Source organism: Salvia hispanica, chromosome 6 (assembly GCF_029641045.1).
Source record: "Salvia hispanica isolate PSC_SH4W2 chromosome 6, Shi_PSC_v1, whole genome shotgun sequence".
Classification (NCBI taxonomy): Eukaryota; Viridiplantae; Streptophyta; class Magnoliopsida; order Lamiales; family Lamiaceae; genus Salvia; species Salvia hispanica.
In genome coordinates this window covers 25,809,207-25,826,441 of record NC_142697.1, presented here as the reverse complement: position 1 = coordinate 25,826,441, position 17,235 = coordinate 25,809,207, and the positions used below count along the sequence as shown (strand labels likewise).

The window sequence follows — 17,235 nt, the reverse complement described above, 5'->3', positions numbered from 1 at the left end:
TCTTAAATGTCATGTTTTAATCGATGACTCCTGATCATGTAAAAAAAGTCGAAATCAAAGTTGTCAAATCAACCTAGAAATTAATCTGAAAAGTTAGAATTTTATTTTTCAGTTCATACACTATGAACTTTATATACACTGTTCACCTAAAAAAGGTGATTTATTATGCTTTTATCTTTAATATTTTTAAATTATTAGATAAGTATTCCCTTCATCCTATTCAAAATAATCAATTTTTTTTTTATAATATGTCTCACTTAAGATATTAACTTTTTATATTTAGAAATAAATATTTTTCTCATCTATCCTCATTAAAATATTCAACTATTTTTTTCTATATTTAGTCTACCCAACAACTCCTCATAAAATCGTGCTATTTAAAAATGTGGACATCTTGAGTGAGACGGAGACAACATATATCAAGAATAGTATATATTGCATTTAATTATACTGACCATGTACTCCTTCCATCTCACAAAAATATCTTACTTTCCTTTTTAATTTATTCAATTAAAGATGCCATGAATTTATTTTTAGAAAAATATTTTTTTTCATATTAATATAAAAATTATATTTGTTCTCTCCGCTAACAGAAACTACACAACGAGCGATGGAGCTCCGTTTATCGACCTCAACATGCCGAGGAGGAGCCTGACATGTCATCTCCCAGCACTTAGAGCCGTCTGATGGGGACTAAAGCGGCAAAGAAAAAAGCGAAGGGGAAGGCTACTACAACTGGGTGTAGTATGTTGTCGCCACCTGATGTGAATTACATTGTAGTTCTTTATTGCATATTTTAACACATATTTTAGATGAAAAATTGACTCGTTTTGATATATTGTAGGGCAAAAAAACGAGCTCTAATAACAAAGAGAGGACAAAGAAAAAATGTATGAATCTGAACAGTAATAAGCCTGCCAAGATTAATTTCAAACACTTATAGAAGTCCGCCGTTACATTCATCTCCAAAAGAGCTTCACGTAGATACCTCGCACGCTTCAATCGAAGTTCGATAAAAGAAGATATGGTTGGTTTACGAAGACTGCGCATTGTGGTGAAAAAAACATGCATTTTTGAACTATAAACGCCCGACTGGCAATTCAGGCGTATCGCGAGTCAGAAAAAACGCGCGAGTCGAGCGTTTTACGAGCCAAAAAAAGCCTGATCGGACAAAATGTGTATGTGCCTATTTTTCAAGCCTTAACTATTTAAATAGCTAGGGCACCACTCCAAAACGATCTTTTGACGGCTAGAGACAATTTTAAAGGGAGAAAGAGGCTTGAAGTCCATTTTTAGGAGAAAGAAGAAGATGTTTAAGGCTAATCCTTCCCTAATCTTGCCCATATGGTAACATTTACTTGTTTTCTTGTATTTTTGTCCATTATGAGTGGTTAGATTTTAGGGATTACTCATAGTTAGTTATGGAAGCTTGTAAATATGAACATGTGATTGTGTTTTGATTGATTTATGTATTTGTGTTTTTGTCTATGTGTTTATTTCATACCATGTTGGGTTTTGCTAGCAAACTTAATCCGCTAATGGCCCTAACTTCAATGTCTCTTTAACTTGAAGTAGGGAGCTGACATAGATAAGAAACCTTAGGGCTAAACTAATCAGGGAATAGTCTAGGGTGGATCTTCGGTGTTGAACTTTCGAAGCTAACCTCAAGCTAACTATCCGTCTTGTAGGAGCGAGAAGTTGGTGAATAGAGCCTAGGAGACGTGATCATCTTATCATAGGTGTAAAATTCCACGATCAATGATCAGCTGTGTGAGAGCGTAAAATCAACACGATCCCGATACATAATGGAAATTAACTAGACATTAGGATTTATGTGAACAAGCGCCCTAGAACAATCTAGGAGTAGTCTTCCTTCTTTATCGTAGTTCTCTTGCATTCGCTTTCTCGATTTGTCTTTCACTCGCCTTCTGATAAAAAAACCAAAATCAAACAAATTATTTGTTTTTTAGTTAGATTGAATAGCCTTAGCAATTAATCTCCTCCTTATGGATTCGACACCTTTTTATACTATATTGCACGTCTTTATACTTGCAGAAGTACTCCCTCCGTCCCAGAGAAGTTGGCATACTTTGAAAATGGCACGGGATTTTAGGAGGTTTTGTTTTGTGTATTAAATGGAGAGAGAAAATATAATTTTTATATTCATGTGAGAGAGAACTTTTTCCAAAAAGGGAAATGTGACATCTTTTGTGGGACAAACTAAAAAGGAAAGTGTGCCAACTTCTCTGGGACGGAGGGAGTACTTTTTAGAGATTTATTGTTTTGTGGTCCTAATTTGCACCCTAGAAATCACAATACTGCCACAGCCACTCAATCCTTCGCTAGATAAGATGTTGGACTCTATGAGCTCCATGAGTATCGCAATACATGTCAGCTATCTGAGAGAGTTGCTGATGGAAGATACGCTGTCGAAGACGGAGATGCAGTGTGAGATGCAAAATGACATGATCGTTGTCATTCCCGCCAACTAAGAAAGAAGTATTTTTTGGGTAAAATTTTAAATATTAGGATTTGTAATTTTTCAATTATTAGGGTTTGTAATTTTTAATTTTTGTAATGAATGGATGGATTTTCTGTTATATATTTGATCATTGTTTTTTATTTTACGACTAAAATAGTTGATAGTATAAAATTAATATTTATGGTGTGAGAAGGAGTGGTGAACTATGAAAGTTGTGGTTTGACACATAAAAAAAATAGAGATAATTATGTGGCGGGAGGCGTGGATTGCTGATGCCTCTAATAATAACTAAATGTAACAAATACACTAATTAGTTGGTAATGACAATCTGACAATCAACAAATCTAGTAGTGCAAGCATTAATATAATTTGTCAATGATTTGATAATTATGTATAAACAATTATGCTACCCTGACTCTTGACGAGTTTTTCCTTGTTCGTATTTAACATCTACCGTTTGCGTGCGATTATTCTGCTTGGACCCATCAAACCAACATTCCTTCTGTGTAACTATTATTGTTCTCTTCGTATTTCACCAATGATCAATTCCCAGTAATTTAGTTTTTTCATTAATGTATGTTCCAGACAATTTTCGTGCAATTATGCATTCATGGGTGCGAAGAGGGTGTTTTGAATGTCTGAAAATATTTAATTTTAATACCTTAAATTATTAATAATTTAATCTTACTATATTTGTAAAATAAAAAAAAATGAGTGATGCTCGTGAATAACAAATTCTAAAAATTTAAAACTGTTTTTTTCGCTTCAACTGCACGTAAAAGAGTGAAATTAAATAAGTAAATATAGTGAAGACTGACAAAGATAACATCAATTTCTAATGTCACCGACATGTTGATAGCGTAAAATGTTATATACAGACAAATACAATATTGGTTACATATAATTAGAAAATAACGTCAGAGTTAATATATATGTACAAGCATATTGATCGTAATTCGTTAAAGACGAAACTAAATAGGTCGAAATCAGTACTTTTCGTCACCAAATTAATGAAAGACACAATAATTACATCCACTTGATTTACCCAATAAATCAATGTTGCAGGACCACCTCGTAAAACATGGGGGAAATTGAATCATAAATGCATTATAGTTTTATTATTAATTAGTAGTACTATATTATTGTATTATTATTATTTACGTAAGAAATGAATCATATAACACACACTATTTTGTATACATTAAATTTATAGTTTGTTGTTAATATCACATTAATTTAATAAACTAATCATGTGAGCGATACTTTTGTGGAAGCCAATCACTAAAAAAGAAAACTGAATTATTAAATCATTGAAATTTAAGGTAGGAGATAATTGACGCATATTTAATAATTACAGGCAAGCATGTGTCATTTTCACAACTAAAGAGTGGAAACCTAGCTTGTAAGAGTTAGGTTCCTCATTTAGGAGCGAAATAAATTTAATTTATTACAAATTTGATTTTGTATCAACTACCTATAGTTATATTTACCAAACAAAAGTACTTCAGTATTAGTCACGACAAAAAATGGCTGAAAAGTATCATTATGATTGTTTTGATGAAATTGTTTGATACCCTAAAGTTGTGAGTGAGATTAAATTAAATTGAGTTTATCAACATAAAAAAAAAGATACTATAATTACTTCTTTCTCCGACAAACAACTCAACTACTCAGATAGAAAGCAAAAAAATTATTATTTCATTATGAAATATCTCTTTCATATAATGAAGGTATAACCAAATTAATTAATTCATTACTTATTATTCAAGATTTTTACACACATTAATGCGTGCAACATTATATAATTTGTGCAGTTGCCTTTTTTCTAAAAAATGCATAATGTTTCAATCATGGCAGCTTGAAATTTACTTGGACAATAGTTTGCTTTATTTTATAGTGGTGGATAGCTAATATAAAGTTGTCACCACTATAAAAACCTTTGAAAGTAATTAAACCAACTTAAATCTAATTGTGATGGGCCTACCTAGATTTTGTCACTTTTCTCATTCTCATTTTAACTTTTTGGGCTCTCTCTCTTTTATTTTGGTATTAAAAACTGAAGAATAATTATTGGACGATTATTCTATTTTACTTCTTTCGCTATGGATTAGCAATGTATTTGAACTAGGGCCGGGAAAAAATATCGGAAAAATGATATATCGCTCATATCGTATTGGAAAATATCAAAAAATTATCGAATTTTCGATATATCGTAATTTTCGATACAATACGATATCGTAAGTTTTCGATACGATAACGATATGAATTTCCTTATATCGCGATATATCGTTTTATATCGAAAATACGATATATATCGAAAATTTCGATATATATCGATATATATATTGAAAATTTTCGATATATCGATATATCGATATATATCGATATTTAATGATATATCGATACGATAACGATATGAAATTTTTTTATATCGAAACTTTCGATACGATAACGATATGAAATTCTTTCATATCGATATTTTCGATACGATACACGATACAACGTTTTCGATACGATATATCGTATCGACCCACCCCTAATTTGAACTCGGAATGGGAATTTTCGAGTATATATGCGGCGAAAAGAAGTTTAAGTCCAGATGCACTATCAACAAAAGTATGCTAAGACAGTATATACTTACTATTTATTTCTCCCTTGATCGGGTGACAACTTTGATGACCCAAAATTTCAGGTTTGATGTTAACTTTCGTTCTTCATCCTATATCTTATTATCAGATGCCGCCACACTGCCTTCCGACACTAGCAACAACTTTTTTTAATATGCCTAATGTCACGGATTATTTCCTGGATCTGTCATTGCCAAATACGACTCTATAAATCTAAATTGATAAATATAATATACTAATATAACAATCACACCTGGAAAGATGCATTATAAAACAAGATTACTATGTTTGTTCGAATGATATAATGCATAACACTCCCTTAGTTTTAATTACATATGGAAAGCAAATTAAAAAAATTCAACAAATTGGAGGATAAAATATTAATTCTTATTGAGAAATATATAAATAAACTCGGCAAACCGTCTCCATCAATCCCCATACATATAAAATGAATCTGAAATTATCATAAAAGTACTAATATAACCAAACAAAATGGAGAAAATTTTTTGATACATTAATAATCTCTCTCCAATTTTAACATGGCTGCTATTAACATCAAATGCAAACATCACCATCTCACAGTATCACACACCTTCCTCTCTATATTTTTAAACTTTCGCATTATTTCTTTATTTTAAGTAACATCAAAAAGAGATAGTAGTATAAGGAGTATATTATTGGCACATAAAAGTTTCTATTTGAAACATATCATTCAACCTAGTCTAATTGGAGAACCAAATAATACATCTATTTTTTAATTTAGTTGAACTTGGGTTATAGTTTTATAAGAAAAGATATATAATGTGTGAATGATAAGGAAAAAAGAAAAGTGACAAATAGATATAACATGGGGGGGTTTCTTTTGATCTTTTGATTCTAAATCAAAAAGGGACCACCCTCAATTCCAAGTTGATGAAGCCTTTACTTTCTTGTTATTTATATTCCAAACCTTTCTAACTAGCTAGGGATATCGTCAAATATTTGGTGTTCCTATCTTTTATGACCACCTATTTATCTTTATTTAACCCCACTATGAAGTTGATGATTTTAATGACCAAGTTTTAAGTTTGCGAAAAATATCAGATTTTGCCTAAAATTCAAGAAAACCTTCACCCTACTAGAGTCGTCTCTTTCTTTTGAAGTTAACGACGACTTCTTTATATATTTTCCATTGCGTAAAACTCACCAATCTGAATTAATAGTACTCCTATATAATAATCGCATTGAAAATTGACCGACACTCTCAAAAGATTATTCTTTTGTTCAAATATACACATGACACAAGTTTTTCTATAGAGGGATATTGACACCAAATATCATGTAACTTTCAAAACGAACTTTGAAATTGACAATTAATATCACGAACTTTACTCCGAGTTTGTTATTTCCCACCAATGAAAAAATTTCGGCTATATTAATAGATTGAAGATCAAATTTGGAGGGTGTGCTTCAAGAAAAACTATTCTCAAAGATTGAAAATCTTGAAACTCTCAAGTTGTTGTCGAGAAATTAAGAAAAAAATGGTATTATTTACCGGAATTTTTGCATTGGTGGGAAATAACAAGCTCATGATAAAGTTCATGATATTATTTGTCAATATCAAAGTTCGTGGGAAAAACCCAACTTTTTGAAAGTTCCATAATATTAGGTGTCAATATATCCCTTTTATAAATTGTAGCAAAATACTTTAACATGTTTGGTTGATGGAAAAGTAAAGTTGGCAAGGAAAATGATTCCCAGGAAAATGAATCCACGAAATGTGATTCCTAATAACTTTACTTTCCTGTGTATGAAAAATATCAAGATTTTAAATTTTATATTTGATTTAAACACTAACTAAAAATATACTTATTATTATTTTTATTTATAAAAAAGAATAATAATATAATTTTTTTAATAAGTTACTAATTACAAATGATAATAATTATATTATTATATTTATTATTACTATGGATAGTTTAAATATGAATTATCCATCATAATATATAATAATATAATTGTATTATTAGTTACATGGAGTATTATATTATAATTATAAATAATTATAATAATGTATATTATTATTATAACCAAAATATTTAAAGATCATTTTTAAATTTTATAATTTTAAATTTCAGTACGATTTTATTGATTAATTATGAATTTATAAAATAATACTTATTATTTATTATTGTATGATTTATATTATGTAATTATATTTTAATTTTTAATAAATTATTAATTATTACTATGATAATACATTATATTTAAATATTATAATAATATAGTTATAATTGTGATAATTTTAATAATAATATTTATTATACTGAAATTAAGTGTGATTTATAATCTAAATCATTTTTCAACATTAATTAATATAATAATAATAATAATAAAATTATACTATATTGCATTAAATATGTAAGAATCCTATAACTTGGAAAAAGAATATGTAAGAAAAGTTAGAATTCAGAATCCTGGAAAGTTGTACTAACTTTCCTTGTTCTGGGATTCTAATTATTTTCCCACTTTGATTAAAAACCGAAACAAACACATGAATTTAAAATTTAAAGAATTAGATTACTTTATCAGATAGAATTCTGACAACCAAACATGACTAAATTTAATCACTTAATATTGATGAACAAAGAGCTTGTTATATCGGGTGGTGTTAATCATACCCTTGTATATTATCCTTCGCCTCCAATACTTAGAATATTTTCTGACAACACAAAACTCGATAGTCATAAAACCAAATACTACATGAAGCCATTAGTTCATTATGGGCCTGGCTGAATAAAAATTTAATTTATAATCACACTATAAAGGGTGTAGGGTTTGATTTGCTTTAGTTTAACAAATTTATTCAACGCTGAATGTTGGGCCTATTTTAGTTGACGAATATAAGTTGTTATTAGCCCAAAATATGATGGGCCGTTCAAATTGAGTTTCATGGGTTTTTTTTTTTAACTACATCGATTTCGCACTCTCCTGTCTCCTCCTGAGCTCTCTCAAGGTCAGTTTCTCTGCCTCTCGCCGTCTCGCTTTGAGAATTAAGATGATGCTAGGATTTAATTAGCAGGTTTGAATCTTGATAAATGCTTACATCTCTTCTAGGGTTAGATTAGTGCGTTTGCTGCTGAATATTCTGGTTTGAGACTTTGTTTGAAATGAGGCGACTAGTAATTTGAAAGAATGTGTTCACTTGTAGTAGTAATCAGCTGCATATAATCATAAATTGTATGTACAGTTGGATGAGAATTTATGTAGTAGAATTGATGAATTTATGCTTGCTTGTGCTGAGTTTGTAACACTGATTCACTCTAGTCTGAACAGAGCTCTTAATCCAAGGAAACATCGTGGCAATTTGAATTGTTAACAAAATGAAATGAGAAAATTGACCGCTTTCTACTGGATCATTTCATTAAATTAATTTTAAGTGATACCATCTTGAACTAGAATGACCAATTTCATTTCATGAATTTTAAAATGATACCATCTTGAATAGATCTTAATTTTTCAAGAATACAAAAAAAAGGGAAAATGGAATCTGTTTGCATTTTCATTCAGGCATTTGGGGATGACCCGAAACCTACTGGGCTGGCCATATTGACATCCCTATGTGTTATACAGCGTGATCTTGAATCCAGTATCATTTGGTCAGATCAATGTCCAGATTTGTGCTTAATAGATTTTAGTATTATTCATTGGTTCTTTGATTTCTTCTTTTTGCAGAAAGTTGTTAGATTTTTGTGAACCACAATGTTCTTAACTAGGGTTTTTGGGAAGGCCCTATTTGGTGCTGCAGCCAAATCCGAGGCCTCGGTTGCCGCAGCTGCTGCATTTTCTACTGCTGCACACAACCCGCTCGAGGAATTCTTTGAGGCTGATAGAAAACCAGATGATGACACGCCTGTTGTCTATGGTAAAAATAATACGTTTTCTTTGTATATTCCTGCATTGTTTATTTTTCCATATCCTTATGCTGCCTAAGGTATTTCGAACTTGTAGTTGTTACATTAGAATCTGATGATTTTGTTACGCTACTTGGTCAATAAGATATATGGAAGATTTCTAGGTGTATTTTTAGGATTTTAGTCCATGTTGTCGATCTATTTCTGAGGGTTTGCCTGACCTGGACCATAGCTTGATAAAAAAAGGTGAAAGCTTTGTTCCTATGAATATAATGTAAGAGAGTTGCACGTATCCACTTACTTCTCATGTATTTTGTAATTTTTGACGGAGTCAGCTCAAAGTGAATACTGTTTTGACACAATACTTCCCTTTTTGTCTGTAGATTTTCTTCAGAAAGTTTACTTTTTGTTCATTTGGTTATTAAGAAATCCACTATTCATTATTTGAACAAATAAATGTGTGTTTAAAGTGATTTGCCATCATTTTTTTATTCAGGTCGGAGTTGGAAGGCTTCTGAACTGCGTCTCAAGTCTTGGGATGATCTTAATAAGCTCTGGTATGTTCTTTTGAAAGAAAAGAACATGCTGATGACTCAGCGACAGATGCTGAATGCTCAGAACTTGAACTTTCCCAGTCCCGAGCGTATTTCAAAGGTGCTCTATCTGTTCTCTAATCTCTATTAGTTTATACTCTATATTAGTATTTCTGAATCTATATAATGCACTGCAAATTTCCACTAACTTCAGTTCTGAAATCTATATGCCACTAATTCGCACCCAACTATATTCGATCCATTCATGTTCTTTGTTAGTGTGAAGTTGCATCTGGTTCCTCTAAGCTAGGATGATGGCTTTACTGCCCGTTCTCATAGGATCTTTGCTTGCAAAATAGAAACTTCTGTTTACTCTGTTATTGCAGCCTTTCTGTACCTAAGACTGATGTCAAGCTTATTTGCTAACCTCATGAAATTGATTAATGTATTATGAGTTGCCTACATTGCATAATTGTCATCATGCTATCCTTCTAATTTTCGGCTGCAGTGCCAGGTTTTACGGCAATTCTAATGGTTTTTTATAAAACCTTAAAATCATTCACTTGGAGAAGTATGGCTGATATTATGAGAATTCGGGAAAGTATTACCACTGGGTAACCTTTCCTGCTGGAAAACCCGACGAACATGAATTACGTACATAGATCAGTAAGGAAATGCTTAAATAAATACGGCACATAGAAATTAGCATTGCCTTTTAAATACCTACCCAAATTCTCCACATAGGGTTGGATTTGTATACTAAAGAAGTCCGACGGAATCTCCTTAGCTTGGCTTCCATACTTCTGTTTTAATGCAGGTAGTTTGAGGTTTCATATAATGATCTTTCTATATTGTTTTTATCCTGTCTAGACTGTTAAAATTTCAAGACCATATATATTGTTGCAGATTGAAATATGCATATCCAAATATTTGAAGTTTCTCTGAAGTATATTTACTTGGTTTTCCATATTCATGTTTTTTTTTTTGTTTTTTTTATTTCAGTCCCCCTGTTTTCCTCTGTTTAATCTGAATTTTATTCTCACTCAATTGTTTACAGAGTCAGATTGCCATGAATATCCCTAATTTTTTTGCCTCTGTTGTTCTGTTTCTTGTGCTTACTCAAGTTTGATTGAACAGGTACGCAAGTCGATGTGCCGAATCAAGCATGTCCTAACTGAGAGGGCCATTGACGAGCCGGATCCGAGGAGGTCCGCTGAGATGAAGAGGATGGTCAATGCCTTATAACTTTCAACTTAGTGTTGGGTTTTCATCTTGATTCGAGCTTCTGTCCTCGATTCTTTGCTAGGTGCCTAGGTCCTTTGCCTCTCTACATTATGGATGATTTGGCTGTGACATGTCGCCTGTATTTCTGTCTTTTGAGGCGTTTCTAAATGGAGAAATAAGCCATTTTTGACCGAAATATCATTATATGAGGTGCCGATTTGGATTCTGCTCTAATGTTCATGTGATAGGATTTATCAATTTTTTACATTTGAATTTGTTAGTTCAATGCAATCCTTTTAGGTGCAATACACAATACTAAGTATAACTCTACTAGTATCTTTAAAAGAGTTATTCAATGAATTGGAACAATATTGATAATAGCAATATAGTAGTTGCCATTTTCGATATCCAGTGAAGATATATGTTTCAAATACTAGAAAAGGCAATCAAGCACAATGAAAAATATCCCACATTACAATCTCACAAAAGTACAATTTTCGTCAGAATGTCTCTAACTGAACATGAGTGATTGTAAGCGCCCCAGCTTCCACCATTTCCTTGAAACTCTCCACATCTGATTGGGGCATTCTAAGTTCAACTCGAAGAGCATCGTTCCCATGATTCTCGACCTCGTCTTCCTTAATTCTCACTGCTGAAACTGCAGCAGACTTGCTGCAGTGATTCAGATGAATGAGTTTAAGCGTTGGTATTTCACCGATGCCTAGCGGGATCTCTTCCAAGCACCACAACTGTGAAAGGATAAGCTTCTCCAAAACAGGGAAATGGGACTTGTCTGCATCCCAGTACTGTAGATCACGACAATGGATTTTTAAAAACTTGAGGCACGGAAACTGGCCTTCAATAGGACTCCACTTTCTTCCCCATGTGATAAACTTGACTCTTAGATGGAGAACTTGGAGTTGGGGCAACGAACCAATCATAGACAGATCTTCCCACCCAATTTTACTTGTAATCAAGGATAACTTGTTTAGCAAAATGGGGAATCTCACCATCTTATTCAACTCTTTATCCTGAATAGGCCAATACAAACGGAGGGATTCAAGTTTATACAAACAGTCAAGATTAAGCAATAACTCATTCAAACTATCCTCATATCCCTCCCACAGACTACTATAATTAATATACAGTTTCTTGATGTTGGGGATTATCTTACACACTTGCTCAGACAGCCTCAAATTCACTGCTGTTGTAAGACTTTGTAAATCATCCATCACGAGCAAACCATCACTCGGAGGAGGGAGATAAATCCTATGGCACTTGACATGCCTAAGTTGTTGCATCTTCCAAATTTCAGTCGGTGCAGTAACCAATGTATCTGAAATGATTAATGTTTGCAGATTCCATATAAGGGATATTGAACTAGGAAGCACCGGCATGGAATAATACGTGTAGTGGCAGGCAAGATAGCGCAAGTTAACGTTCCCATATAATTCCGCAACTGATTCAAGACTACCTCTATCCCAAACTCTCAGCAATTTATGTTTAACCGGCTGCTCTAGGCTGCCCCCTGCCAACATAGAGCGCACAACTGAGTGTTCTCCATGTAGTAGTATTGGGCGCCTTGAATAACACATGAGGCGACGCTCTGTGCCTTGTATTAGACCATCTATCTCATGGAAAAACTCTTCTTGCTTAGCTACTTTCGAGCATAGGTCTCTTAGCATATCATGGATGCCACAAGATCCTACTTTTCCATTATGACGATGCTTCCTAACTGAAATCAGATTTCTGTCAATCAATTCCTCTAAGTACCCCTCGGCGACCACTTCTAAAGTCTGTGAATTGTTTGGTCTTACAAATCCCTCAGCAATCCAGAGTCTGATAATTTTAGAGACGCGAATCTCAGAATACTCCCTAAAAACTCCCATGTAAAGAAAACATGGCTTTAGATGAGGGGGCAAGTGATTATAGCTCAAAGATAATGCATCCAAGCTTTCTTCTTTCTCTTTTGCATTCGGATTTGATTCCATATTCCTAGCAACATTCTCCCAGAACTGTAGGGACCTAGGTGACTTGGAAAGGAAACCTCCAACGACAACAGTGGACAAGGGTAGTCCCCTGCACAATCTAGCAATCTTCTTCCCTACTTCCTCTAGTTCAGGATAAGGGCAATTTTCTTGCTGGAAAGCCTTTCTACAAAACAATTTCCAAGTTTTACGCTCATCTAGAGGTTTCATCGTGACGCAAGAACTAGAACAACAGTCTCTAGCCACATTAAATAACCTAGTAGTGATAACAATACGGCTTCCAGATTCATCATTGGGAAAGAAACGCCTAACTTCATCCCAAGCTTGGATACTCCATATGTCATCTAATACAAGCAAATATCTTCTACCCCACAAAGTCTTATGCAACTCTTCTCCTGAATCACCTACATTTCCACTAGAGGAATTCCCCCCCCCCCCCCTACCAGAAAGTAGCTGTGAAAGAATTTCTTGTGCAGTGTGTTGCTGAGATGCAGTTGCCCAAGCAAGAAAATCAAAGTGTTTGTTGATGTGTGAATTCTGATAAAGATTTTGGGCAAGTGTAGTCTTACCAGCACCACCCATCCCAACGATGGAGATGACACGGCCAGCGGATTGCTGATTGATGACATCACCAAAAAGCTGAGACTCCTCATCATCAAACCCTAACATAGCAGAGTCTCCCCTCTCCATAAGAGGTCTTGAATTTGTAGGTTGCTTTTCTCTGATTGGATGTTTCTCCTTTACCTCTGCAGCCCTTTTCAAGATAGAATCCATCTCTTGAATTACCTGTTGCAGATTGAGTGAGCAGGTAAAACTTAATTGATTGGATCCAGCACGAATGTGATCGACGATGTGCGACTCGATCAAATCTTCAGCCGCATGAACTGCGGATGCGATTTGCCTCTCCAGATCTTCTGCTTCTTTGCTAATCACTCCTCCTCCATGATGATAGGCATGAATGAGATGAAGCAATGAATCGGCCGTTTTCAATAGGGACTCGATTTCGATTTGATACTTTTCGAGTGAAGTGGAAATGAGAGGATGAGTCGTAATATGTTCAATGTCGTTCAACAGAGAGGCTAGAGCTGCATACGCTGCCATCTCAAATCCTTCAAATCTTGCAGAGGATCGAGATACTACTGCGGTTACGGTTTGTTTTGTTGTACTAGTACTTGTTGAACGGCAGTAAGGATCTCCTCGTCCACTTTTCCTGCTCTACTCACTCCTTGTCCACCCCTCACAACACAATAAAATAATCCATCATCATTTATTAAAATTGGTTATAATTATAATATTATTTTATTATATTATATCCTTACCGGTTGAACGGGAGAATACGTGTAAAAAAAATCTTTGATTAAATTTGAGGCACAGAAATTGGCCTTCAACAGGACTCCACTTTCTTCCCCCTGTAATAGAGTTACTTCCTAGATGGAGAACTTGGAGTTGGGGCAATGAACCAATCATCCACACATCTTCCCACCCAAGGTGACAGCCTTTCAAGCTCAACTTGTTTGATGAAATGGGGAATCTGAGTATCTTATCCATCTGTGGCCTTAAACAGCTTCGAAACGACAACTTGTTTAGCGAGATGGGAAATCTCACTACCTTATAAAACTCTCGATTTCGAGTTGGCCATCTTCCTACTTGGATACTCAAATTAAGGGACTCAAGTTTGCGCAAACGATCAAGATTGCACAGACACTCTATCAAACTATCATCATATCCCTTCAATCGTGTAGTGTACAATAGATGCAATTTCTTGATGTTTGGGATTACCTTGCACACTTTCTCAGACACCTTCATATTCACTGCTTTTGTAAGAGCCTGCAAGCTATCCATCCTTACCAAACCATTACTTTGACGAGGAGGGTTAGGAACATACATCAGAAAACACTTGACATGCCTAAGTTGTCGCATATTCCAAATTTCAGTCAGTGCAACAATTACACGGTTTGACTTATGAAATATTAAAGTTTGCAGATTCCAAATATGAGATATTGAACTAGGAAGCTTCCACACTGACTGATAATGAAACAGGGGACTGTAAGCAAGGTAGCGCAAATTAGCATTCTCATATAGGTGTTCTGAAACAGAACCTTCAGCATTCAATACTCTCAACAACTTATGGTGATTCAAGCCGATGAATGCCCTTGACAACATGGAGCATCCTTGCGATGGTCCATTATGTTGTATATTAACCCAACCAGAACATATGTAGCGATGCAAGGAATGGCGAAACTCATTTTCTTGTATTTCTGTTTCACTTACATGGAAAAAACCTTGTTGCTCACCTAGTTTCAAACATAAGTCTCTCACAAGATCATGAATGCCACAAGAACCTATCGTTCCATTATGACGATGCTTTCTAACTGAAACAAGGTTTCTGTCAATCAGTTCCTTCAAATAACTCTCTGCAACCTTGTCTAAAACCTGGGCGTCCTTTGGTCTAAGAAACCCCTCAGCAATCCAGAGCTCAATAATTTTGGAGACACGAATTTGAATCCTCCCTAAAAACTCCCATGTAAAGAAAACATGGCTTTAAATGAGGAGGCAGGTGATTATAGCTTAAAGATAATATATCTAAGCTTTCTTCTTTCTCTTTAGCATTAGGATTTGATTTGATATTTCTAGCAACACTCCCCCAGAACTGTAGAGACTTTAGACTTAGGTGAGTTGAGAAGAAGGCCCCCTACGACAACAGTGGCCAAGGGCAGTCCTCTGCACAATCTAGCAATCTCCTTTCCAACTTCCTCAAGTTCAGGATAAGGGCAACTTTCTTGTTTGAATGCCTCTTTACAAAATAGTTTCCAACTTGTTTGCTCATCTAGAGGTTTCATCATTAAGCAAGACCGGGAATGACAGCTTCTAGCTACGTTCGACAACCTAGTAGTTAGAACAACACGACTTCCATTTCCATTATCAGGAAAGAAATGCTTCAATTCATCCCAAACTTGGACACTCCATACGTCGTCTAATACAATCAAATATCTCCTACCTGACAGAGTCTTATGAATCATCTCCCCCAAATCATCTACAGATGCTGCACTGGAGGATTTTCCTAGGCTAGAAAGAAGTTGTGAGAGCATTTCTTCAAGATTGTATTGTTGTGATACCGTAATCCAAGCATGCATATCAAAGTATTGCTTGATGAGTAAACTTTGATAAAGATTTTGAGCAAGAGTAGTCTTACCCAAACCTCCCGTCCCAACAATTGAGATGATGTTGCGGCTGGACTGTTGATTGGTGAGGTCATCCATGAGCTGAATCAGATCGTCTTCCAATCCCACCATTGTCCCTCTCAATTGCTCCTCTCCCAATCCAATCATAGCAGGTGTTGAATTTGAACGTGAGGGATGCTCCTCTCTCAATCCTTCTTTCCCTTTCAACTCATAAGCATTTCTCAACACAGCATCCATGTCTTCAATTATCTGTTGCAGATCGAGCAAGTAGGTCGAAGTTGATTGGCTGGATCCAATTCCACCACGAATTTGTTTCAGTATATTGAGCGAGAAACAGTAACTTGTTTTCCTTTCATCACCGTGAATTTGATCGACGATGTGAGATTCAATCACATCATCAGCCGCATGAGCAGCAGATGCGATTTGCCTCTCCAGATCCTGTGCTTCTCCAGTAATCACTCCTCCGTGGCTATAACCCTGGATGAAATCGAGCAATAAAGCAGCCTTTTCCTCAATGGATTGGATCTGATTTAGGTCCAGAGAAGTGGAAAAGCGAGGGTGATTCATAATGTGATCGATGTTATTCAAGAGAGAGGCTACAGCCGCATAAGCTGCCATCGATTTTAAATCCAGAATTCCCTTTTGAAATGGACAGAAGAGTGAAGACCAACTTTCATTCTGTGTTTACTAGCGTTGCATTTTTTCAACTTCTTTTTGTTTTCTTGTTTTTTTTCCCCACCAATGACAGCTACGTGAAAGCATTCAATGGATCTTAGTTGAAAGGATGTGATATCTTTGCAACGTCGAAAACATTATACTAGCTCATCTGAAAATGCAAGTTTTTGAGTGAAAATATGCATAGTTTGCATGTACATAAGTTTTTTGGCTATATATTCATAACTATTTTACTCTTCGGTTATTGATTCCACAAAATGTTATTCAGTTTGGCTTTCAAAGCTTATTTTTTCTTACACAAACACGTCTTTTAAATTTCACTTGCGCAGCTCAGTTGATTAGACGCTTTTTCTCTAATTAATAGGTTCGGTATTCGAGTCATCACAAAGGTAGATGGAAAATCATTGTCGATCCTCTAACAAAAGAAAATTTTCAGTTGCGCAGCAACCGATGTTCCATCTGAGATGTGAGATCAAGATTTTGTTAGTTTTCTCTTGTTTAAGCCCATTTTATTGGGTCAGCCTTTGTTTCAAGTCAGTGGACTTTGAAAGATAATTATAGACAAGGTGGAGAGAAAGAGTGAAATAATAATACTCCTATGACATATTGAACCAGTACTTATTATTATTAA

The 17,235-nt window shown here is 34.6% G+C and overlaps 2 protein-coding genes and 1 pseudogene across 4 annotated transcripts; 1 reads left to right on the top strand and 2 right to left on the bottom strand.

Annotated features, from left to right (window-relative positions):
• The first annotated feature begins 8,037 nt into the window (after positions 1-8,037).
• Positions 8,038-10,985, top strand: LOC125205756 (uncharacterized). Of its 2 annotated transcripts, none has more exons than XM_048104861.2 (4): positions 8,038-8,104; positions 8,824-9,013; positions 9,499-9,656; positions 10,673-10,985. In XM_048104861.2, the coding sequence occupies exons 2-4, from the start codon at positions 8,851-8,853 to the stop codon at positions 10,778-10,780; spliced, it is 429 nt and encodes a 142-aa protein (XP_047960818.2). In that variant the 5' UTR covers positions 8,038-8,104; positions 8,824-8,850; the 3' UTR covers positions 10,781-10,985. The 2 variants fall into 2 exon arrangements, with proteins under 2 accessions (XP_047960818.2, XP_047960817.2); XM_048104860.2 differs by having other exon boundaries at positions 8,075-8,170.
• A 181-nt stretch (positions 10,986-11,166) lies between these two features.
• Positions 11,167-14,050, bottom strand: LOC125205755 (putative late blight resistance protein homolog R1B-16). Its single transcript, XM_089060955.1, has one exon. The coding sequence runs from the start codon at positions 13,846-13,848 to the stop codon at positions 11,260-11,262; it is 2,589 nt and encodes an 862-aa protein (XP_088917081.1). The 5' UTR covers positions 13,849-14,050; the 3' UTR covers positions 11,167-11,259.
• Positions 13,855-16,592, bottom strand: LOC125206444 (putative late blight resistance protein homolog R1A-4; annotated as a pseudogene). Its single transcript, XR_016132735.1, has 2 exons — positions 14,067-16,592; positions 13,855-13,983 (listed from the first exon to the last, which is right to left on the bottom strand). The product of XR_016132735.1 is annotated as a putative late blight resistance protein homolog R1A-4 (transcript).
• Between the last annotated feature and the right edge of the window lie 643 nt (positions 16,593-17,235).

Coding starts and splice junctions, on each gene's coding strand:
- LOC125205756 (XM_048104861.2), top strand. CDS start 8,851: ATGTTCTTAACTAGGGTTTTTGGGAAGGCCCTATTTGGTGCTGCAGCC. Junction 9,014..9,498: donor TGACACGCCTGTTGTCTATG/GTAAAAATAATA, acceptor TTTTTTATTCAG/GTCGGAGTTGGAAGGCTTCT. Junction 9,657..10,672: donor GTCCCGAGCGTATTTCAAAG/GTGCTCTATCTG, acceptor TTGATTGAACAG/GTACGCAAGTCGATGTGCCG.
- LOC125205755 (XM_089060955.1), bottom strand. CDS start 13,848: ATGGCAGCGTATGCAGCTCTAGCCTCTCTGTTGAACGACATTGAACAT.